The sequence below is a fragment of the Coregonus lavaretus genome, assembly GCF_964263955.1.
Source record: "Coregonus lavaretus genome assembly, contig: HAP1_SCAFFOLD_430, whole genome shotgun sequence".
Lineage (NCBI taxonomy): Eukaryota > Metazoa > Chordata > Actinopteri > Salmoniformes > Salmonidae > Coregonus > Coregonus lavaretus.
The window spans coordinates 197,410-206,609 of NW_028166829.1; the positions used below are offsets into that span (position 1 = coordinate 197,410).

The window sequence follows — 9,200 nt, forward strand, 5'->3', positions numbered from 1 at the left end:
AAGCCAGTGGTGCGCGTCGTCAGCCCAGTCCGGCCCGTTCCTGCTCCCCGCACCAAGCCAGTGGTGCGTGTCGTCAGCCCGGTCCGGCCCGTTCCCGCTCCCCACACCAAGCCAGTGGTGCGCGTCGTCAGCCCGGTCCGGCCCGTTCCCACTCCCCGCACCAAGCCAGTGGTGCGCGTCGTCAGCCCGGTCCGGCCCGTTCCCGCTCCCCGCACCAAGCCAGTGGTGCGCGTCGTCAGCCCGGTCCGGCCCGTTCCCGCTCCCCGCACCAAGCCGGTGGTGCGCGTCGTCAGCCCGGTCCGGCCCATTCCCGCTCCCCGCATCAAGACAGTGGTGCGCGTCGTCAGCCCGGTCCGGCCCATTCCCGCTCCCCGCACCAAGCCAGTGGTACGCGTCGTCATGCCGGTCCGGCCCGTTCCCGCTCCCTGCACCAAGCCAGTGGTGCGCATCGTCAGCCCGGTCCGGCCCGTTCCCGCTCTCCGCACCAAGCCAGTGGTGCGCGTCGTCAGTCTGGCACGGTCCGTGCCTGTTCCACCTGTGCCTGGTCCGGCACCGGTCAGCTGCTCCACGCCGGAGCCAGAGCAATCCGCTCCACCGGTGTTCAGTCCAGCTCCGGTCAGCAGGGCCAGACCACGAGGGCGAGAGAGAGAGGGGTGGTCACGCCCGTAGCCGGATCCGCCTCCGAGGCGGAATGCCCACCCGGCCCCTCCCCTGTGGTGTTTGGTTGGCGCGGTCGCAGGGGGGTGGTACTGTCACGCCCTGGCTCTGGGGACTCTTTAATGTTGAGCCAGGGTGTTAGTTTCTATGTTTAGTTTACTAGGTTTATGTTCTGTTGGCCAGGATGGTTCCCAATCAGAGGCAGCTGATTCTCGTTGTCTCTGATTGGGAACCATACTTAGGCAGCCTGTTTGGCACAGTTAATTGTGGGATCTTGTTCTGTAAGGTTTGTGTTGGTGTATTAACCTAGGACTTCACGTATCGTTTTGTTGTTTTGTTATTTTGTAAAGTACTCATTACAAGATGTACGCATATCACGCTGTGTCTTGGTCTGCTTCTTACGACAAACGTGAGAGTAGTCCAGGTGTGACAAAACTAGGGCCTGTAGGACCTGCCTTGTTGATAGTGCTGTTAAGAAGGTAGAGCAGCGCTTTATTATGGACATATTTCTCCCCATCTTAGCTACTGTTGTATTAATATTTTTTGACCATGACAGTTTAAAATCCAGGGTTACTCCACGCAGTTTAGTCACCTCAAATTGCTCAATTTCCACATAATTTATTACAAGATTTAGTTGAGGTTTAGGGTTTAGTGAATGATGTGTCCCAAATACAATGCTTTTAGTTTTAGAAATATTGAGGACTAACTTATTCCTTGCCACCCACTCTGAAACTAACTGCAACTCTTTGTTAAGTGTTGCAGTCATTTCAGTCGCTGTAGTAGCTGACATGTATAGTGTTGAATCATCCTCATACATAGACACTTGTATTAGATCGGTTTTCATAAACTCAACCAAGTTAACCCAGATGGTACGCTTTATTTTGGGGGCAAGTGATAGCAACAACATTGACTGGAGATATATTTTGAACTGTGCACATTCATGTTTAAGTAAAATATTTTTATTTTACAGGGTAAGTTGACTGAGAACACATTCTCATTTCCAGCAACAACATTGTATTTTAATGAGTGACACCCTAGAGGGTGTCAAAAGGGGGAATCCAAATTTCCCTGAAATTTCTTATTTTGGGTTTTCTTATTTTGGTTTCACACCCAGTGGGTGTGAAAAGGGGGATTGTTGGGATTTGTTTTCTCATAATTGGAACTGTATGTGTTGAATAGCTTAGAAGGAATGCATTAATGATAAGCATAGGTTTGTACTATACTGATATAAATTGTTTCACATAACAGGCTGTGATTCATGTAAGGAACGTTAGGGGGAAGGACAGATAAGACTTGTATTTCTTACAGATACGAACACTGCCTCTTTGTTGTCTGTGAACCGTTGTCTGTGAACCGTCCTTGAACGTATGTACTCACAGTACAGTGGTGTCTTTTGGGTGCTAACTCCACAGGTTGTTATGATAAACTTATGCCTGGCAACAGTGTGCAACAGGTGGAGCGCCAAGGGGTTGGGACCAGCCCGTGCGCCAACGGATTGGCTGAGTAAGTCTAAACCACGCTCAGTCTCTACTCTGATTGGCCAGCAGAGAGTGGGAACTATCTCTGTCAGAGTATTTGAAGAAGAACCTGTAACAATGGATTAGTTCTCTGTCTGCCCTGCGTGGTATTTCAGTGAGCCCGTATACGAACCAACATACTTATCATACATACATTTTGCATATAATAAATTTAGCTTGGAATGAATATCTCTTGATTATGTTTTCTATTATTCCAATACCAGATTTGAATTATGCAATTTCTAACAGTTGTCATGCAGGAATAGGAGAACTTGTGATGTGATGTGACATCGCTAATGAAATGGGGACGTCTCTTGCCACCAAGCCATCAATTAAACTAACGTTAGTGTCTTGTTTTCTGTCTGTGAGATTATTTTGAAATGTGTCAGCTACTGCTCTCTGCTCCAACCTCATCATCAAACTGAAAATATGCCAAATGTCAATACATTTCCTGCGTGTGACAGGTCTTTAACATGGTATATTACACACAATTCATGGAAACTTTACTCAACTCACAAAATGTTGAAATACACATAACCCCTTTCTATGTGATAGATTTAGCTAAACTGTGCTAATCTAGGAAATAATAAACCTGTCTGTTTTTTAGTCAACAGTATGTGCCAAAATCATGGAGTTGCTGGGCCAGAACAAGGTGGACCATCGTCAGAGGAAAGTTGCTATCGTCAGCCAAGACAGTTTCTACAGAGTCTTGACACCTGACCAGAAGGCCAAGGCACTCAAGGGCCATTACAACTTTGACCACCCAGGTGGGGGTGGCAGGTAGCTTAGCGGTTAAGAGCGTTGGGCCTAATGATTGGACCGAAAGGTCGCTGGTTAGAATCCCTGAATTGCTCCTGTAAGTCACTCTTGATGAGAGCGTCTGCTAAATGACTAAAACGTAAATGTAAAATGTACTTCACGCAAACCCAGCATAATATTCACAGGTAGTTCTAGGTACTTTTTTCACCCAGATTTTGGAACGGACCATATACGACGCTCCTTCGCTCTGTTTGCATGCAGCCTCCTTAAGACTTGAGTATTATTCCTGATTTTTTTTCTTTCTTATTCATGGTTTGTTTTTTTCCCTACAGGAACATTGAGGAAATCCTTGCATCGAAAGGGGAGAAAGTGAAGAGGGTAGAAGGAGAGGCGGCCTTCGAGATTGTTCTAGACAAGTTCGGCAAGGATTCAACACAGACTGCTCAAGATGCAGATGCAAAGAAACCTTCACCAGAGTCTGATGACTCAGGGAAATCATGACTAACTCTCTGTGTGTGTATGCACATACATGCATTTGTCGATGGACTGATCACAACAAGGACACCATTCTCTATGAGTGAGAAATAGCAATGACTAAATAAATGCAACACTGCTTTTGATATTTCTATCTCTATATTGTTTTCATAACATGTTGATCATTTCTTATCACACTATTTTATACCAACTGAACACTAGTGTCAGAATATTATTTGGGTTTACACCAATCCTACAACTACTGCACGGATCACACTCAAACAGAAAAGGCTGATGCTTGCAATTCATTTTTATTGTAAAGTTGTATGATATAAAGCAGGAAAAATGAACATCCAAAAGCCCATTTAGGGCCATGGCAAACGGCCTATAATGGACGCTCTCCCTCTTCCTCCATTGTTCCCTCCAGCAGCTCATTAAAGCAATGCTGTCAATCCACACGGAAGCAGAACATAGTGCTCCTGTAAAACAACAAACAGTCATTGAACGAATGGGATTCACAGTAATACATTTGTCTTATCATTTTAAATCATGAAGTCGAGTTCTGGAGCCCCCGTCCTCTTATCACAAGCCCAAGCACTTACCTCATCTGTTCTTCTGTCTTTTCCACTCCCTCCCTCCCTTTCATCCTCTCCTATTGATGCTTCATCAGATAAAGTGACCTCATATGCCACAATCTGTTTCAGGAAAAAATAAACATCCGAAAGCCCACTTACATGAGGTGAATAATCACATGAGATCAGGAATTGTAGTTTTTGAGTTGAAAGACATCGCATAAATGCACTTTTGTCAACACTAATACAGTTGTCTACAGAGAACTGGCTTTGATCGTAAACACTTACCTAATGTAGTCATCCAAATGTGCTCCTCCTCCAACCCTCCCATCCTTTCCAATTGATGCTTCTACAGATCTGTTTCTATGGCTGCTCTTTTCATCTACCTCAGACTGGAAGTCTGCCTCTTCGGAATGCATTAGCTAGGTTCCAGTTGGGATAGCTAATTTGCCCATATGTCCATCTCCTCTCTATTACTCTTATGAAACGGTTTCACCTCTTTTCTCTTGGTCTCTGTTTATCTTGTCTTCTTCTGCCTCTGAGTATTGCCCTCCCCCCTTGCGTTTTCCATAACTTTCTTTTGATCCACTTAGCTCTTCTTTACTGCTAATCTCATTGACCTTTTATCCCATGGTCTGTCCTGATTCTGTCCATCAGAACTTGAATTCTATATCTCCTATTTCCCTCCTGATAAACCACTCTGGTCTCCCTTCCTCCTCTCATGTTTTCTCCTCTTCACCCTCGTGCCTGGCTCTGTTTTATTCCCCCCCCCCCCCCCCCCTTTTGCTCCTTTTCCAGTTTTTTTGTTTGTTTTTTGCCTTAAATATAAAAATGTTTGTTTATTTACATCTATTAACATACCTAAGAGCATTGACAACATTTCTTTCTTCCTTTGTCTGCTCGCTTTTCTTTCGTCATCTACTCAAAAGTTGTCAACGCCTCGTCCGCCTCATTCTTCAGCTTCTTCCTTGTTCTCCTCTTGGCAGACTGTGCGTGAGCGGTCTCTGGACACTGCTCCCTCTCTTCCGTCCACCCAGATGTAAACGCTGTGACCTGGTATGGCACCACCTGTTTTGCTCTCTGTGTCTGCCCTTTTTTCTCATACATCGCACGCCTCTTTTCTCTTTCAATCTGTGCAATCCGCTCTTCTCTCTCATACAGTTTCTCCATCTCCATCTTGAACCTGGCCTCGTCATCTTTTATTCTTTGAAGCTCTGCTCTCTTCTTATCCTCGTCCCATATCCTTTTCTGCCTTTTCTTCTCCTCCTTCTCTTGTTCCTGCTGTATCTTCAATCTCCTTTTCTTCTCCTCCTTCCTCCTTTTCTCTTCTTTCTCTTGTGCCTTTTGCTGCATCTCCAGCACCTTCATTCTCTCCTTTTCCCTGTTCTTCTCCTCCTCCATCCTCTGTTTCTCAATCTTTTTCAACTCCTCTGCCCTCTTTTTCTCCCTCTTTTTTTCTTTCTCCACCCTCTTTTTCTCTTCTTTTTTGCGGGCCTTCTGTTGCATCTGCTGCTTCTTCATTTCATTTTTTTCTCTCTTTTTCTCTTGCTCTTGTCTCTTTTTCTCTTGTTCGATCTTTAGTTTCATCTCTGCCTTCTCCCTTTTCATCTGCTCCTCTAACTTATTTTTTTCCATCTTTTCTGTCATTTTCCTTTCCTCCTCAACCGATTTCTTCTGTCTCTTTTCCCACTTTTTGAGCTCTTCTTCCATGTCTTTCTCCGCCTTCCTTTCTTTTTCCTTCCCACTTTTCATCTTCAACATCTCTTCATTTTTCTTAGCCTCGTCCTTGAAATATTTAAGCCTCTCTGCGTAGCTCATGGCATTAAGTTCTTCTTTCCCTAGGCTCGCCATCATAGACATTGCATTTGCGGTTGCATATCTCCCTTCCATTGTACGACTATCAATCTTCTTCCTCTCCCTCTCACCATAAGGATCCCTGTGTAGACATCTCTGTTGTTGTCCACTCATGCTCTGCTCACTTTCACTACTCCCCTCCTCACTTGTGTCCTCACTCATACTCTGAGACACATCCTCCTGAGACAAGCGCAAGGGCGTCACAGCCTTCTCAGTGGTGACGCAGAGCGCCTTGATGTAGTCAGCTTCTGAGTTCACCCTGTGAGCAAGTGGGCACAGCTCCTCGTAAATGGAGCTCCACGTGAGTGAATCCTCACAAACGTCGTCAGGCAGGTATAGGTCAGATGACTGCCTCTTGAGCACATTCACAACCTCTGCTAGGTCCTGCTGGGTGGCCCCCTGAGTGTCCTCTTGGACGGCCACTGGCGTGGCATCTGTGGTGGCCTCTGGGCTGGCCGGACGCTCGGGGGCTGTGGCAGGGGTCTTGGATTGTCCTACTGCAGAGGAGCAGGAGGCCTCAGTGTCATCGTTCTTGTCATAGTTGTTTATCCTTTTCTTCAGAATCTCTTCCATTCTCTTTTGGGCCATCCTCTCTTTCAGCTGCGCTTTATACATATTCTCAATTTCTGCGCCTCTCCGTTGAACTTCCTCAGACAATTCCTCAGACGATGCAACCTCTGACCTCTTGACCTTATCCTTGACCTTTGCCTGGTCAGTCAATGGGGACCTGGGGTGGACATGCGGATGGGTCTGCCTCAGCTGGGCAGGAGGGCCGGGAGCCAGGAGGTAGGATGGGACAGAAAATCTGTGTGAAGCGTGTGGGTGCGACGTCTTGGACGGAGAATGAGGCCGTTTGTCAGGGGAGGTGCAGCTCTGTGTGACCAGAGGGGGAAAGATTGAGTGTTTCTTAGCCGGGTTCTTCTGGGTGGCGGCGGCATGCTGGTCACACTCCGATTGGCTTTTGGTGAGGTACTTGTGGAGATTGTACCAGGGGAGAGCTGGCAGTGTCGGGGAGACGGTACAAAGAATGGAGGAGGTGGAGCGCTGCTTGATCACCCCTTTATCTACCCCAATCTGTATGATGACAGACACATTTTTATTACTTAATAGCTTGATGGTCCATGTTATTACTATCTTAAAACAATTATATGTGTATGGGTAGTACATATTATAGAGAAAACATTTTATTACTGTATATTAGCTTATTAGGAAAATGGGATCGTCCACACTTTTGGATTTATTCTTTTTCAACTCTTCTAGGAATGCAGACCTTCCTGAGAATACTACCAGTGCAGAATGCAGACCTTCCTGAGAATACTACCAGTGCAGAATGCAGACCTTCCTGAGAATACTACCAGTGCAGAATGCAGACCTTCCTGAGAATACTACCAGTGTGCAGTTTTTTTTATTGCTGTCTTATTTCACTATTCAAACTATTTAGATCTAATTTCCGTGTATCAGGATTGGGAACATCTCAAAGCAACTACAGTATATCTACTGAGAAGTCTGATTTAAGAAAACTGCTCGTTACCTCCTCCAACAACTTGTGCAGCCTAAATATTTCTCCATACAGCGCCTTTATCTCCCTCATGTTTCCTCGCTCAGTTCTCCATGTCTCTTTAGCCAATCTCCAATGGGCGAGCTCAAGGTCATGGATATCCTCCCGAATGCCTAGTTCAACCTGGGTCCCCTTCTCATTGTGCCTCTTCTTTTTCCTCTTCTTCGGGGTTGAATCGGTGTTCTCCTTGCCCTGCCTACACACCTTTGGGGCAGTAGGGATATTGAGAATAGAACATGGTATATTTTGTTTTACTCATTGGATTATTATGTGCCTTCCATCGTTTTCCGTTGATATAGAATATCAAGAAGGTATAATGTTGACACTAGATCAAGCCGTAGTTAGTACGAAGTTTACACTGATTGGCCATAAATGATTAGTCTGGACCACTTTAGAGATCATAGAGTTAGCCTGCAGATGGGACTTACAGTATGGCTGGGGAGTTGTGAGGAGTTGTGAGGGTGGTTTGTTCTGAGCCTGTGGAGTTCGTTAGTTCCTGTGCAGAAATCGTCCCGTGCAGTCCGATTTGCCCATGGCTAGAAATTAAAATGAGGACACACATGCAGTCAGTAATGAGGTTATCATTATACAAGCTTGTTATTTTCAATCTTAGAAAAGCTCATAGGCCTATATGTCAAAATGATGATTTTAAAGCGCTGGAGTTTTGACTGAGGGTGGTGAGAGAAAAGGGATTCTAACCATTCTTATGATGAGCCTTGGGAAGGAGAACTTTCCCATGGTTCCCTCAATTACTGTAATCCTGAAAAAGATACAATATGGCTTAAAAATATTATTATATTATTTAAATAAACTCAATTAAATTGTGCCACAAAGTAGGACTACTCACACTTACCACCAAGCACTTCAAAATTAACCATCCAAAATATAGCAACGCTTTTCACCCTGAATTGAACTTAAGTGTTGCCGTAATGTGACAGTAACGCTATGGCAAACCATTTAGGCTGTCAACATATCTGAACACAGTCATTTATGACATCATGATTGTGATGTAATGTGATGCCATGGGAGACCACACCCACCCTGACAGACAAATCACCAGAGCCATATTAGGCCTATTTTCAATTACCTTAACCAATTAGCCCACTTCTATGGTTGAAATACAGTATATTTTGTAGTAGTAAGCTCATAAACATAGTAAAAACCACACTGCAACAATGTGTATCACTTCACAGCTACTGTCCATGATACATGAGTGGGTGTCCTCTGATTGGGTCCTAAAATTGCACCCTATTCCCTACATAGTGTACTACTTTTGACCAGGGCCGATAGTGTACTTTATAGGGTGCCATTTGGGATGTACATAGGACTATGGAAACATTACCTTTGTTCATCCACACAATCAGTTTTGCCTTGATATTCAGTAATTTTTGCTAAGTGAAAATTATTGGACAACAAGAAAGAAATGTATTCATAAGAAAACAATATACACACCTTATTGTAATATCAATATAGATTCCAGTTGTAAATGGTTTACATTATACAACAAGGTAACTCTTCAGGATGCTTCAGAGAACCAGTAGGCCTAGGCAATAGAACATTACAAAAACTGCATGGTGGCCAATTTAATGTATTATTGCAACATTACAGCATTTTTTCCCACACTTATTTCATGAGTTTCAAAATGAGGACCCTTATTTTGACGTTTTTACAAACATTATTTTTCTGAAGGAAGTGCTTGTCCGTGTTCTCGCGTTGTTACACGTATGAACGTGAACAGATTATTGTTTTATAAAGCAGCTAGACTGGGGAGATTCAGAGTGTTGTTCAACAGTTGAGGGAAACTGATAT

General features: G+C 44.5%; 1 protein-coding gene across 1 annotated transcript; it reads right to left on the minus strand.

Moving 5' to 3' along the window:
- Positions 1-4,897: 4,897 nt before the first annotated feature.
- LOC311114238 (uncharacterized protein) lies at positions 4,898-8,129 on the minus strand (the record flags this gene model as incomplete). The annotated part of the gene is made up of 4 exons (XM_084189501.1): positions 4,898-6,907; positions 7,365-7,595; positions 7,820-7,927; positions 8,091-8,129. 4 exons carry the CDS (start codon positions 8,127-8,129, stop codon positions 4,898-4,900), a joined length of 2,388 nt encoding a protein of 795 aa, XP_084045627.1.
- Between the last annotated feature and the right edge of the window lie 1,071 nt (positions 8,130-9,200).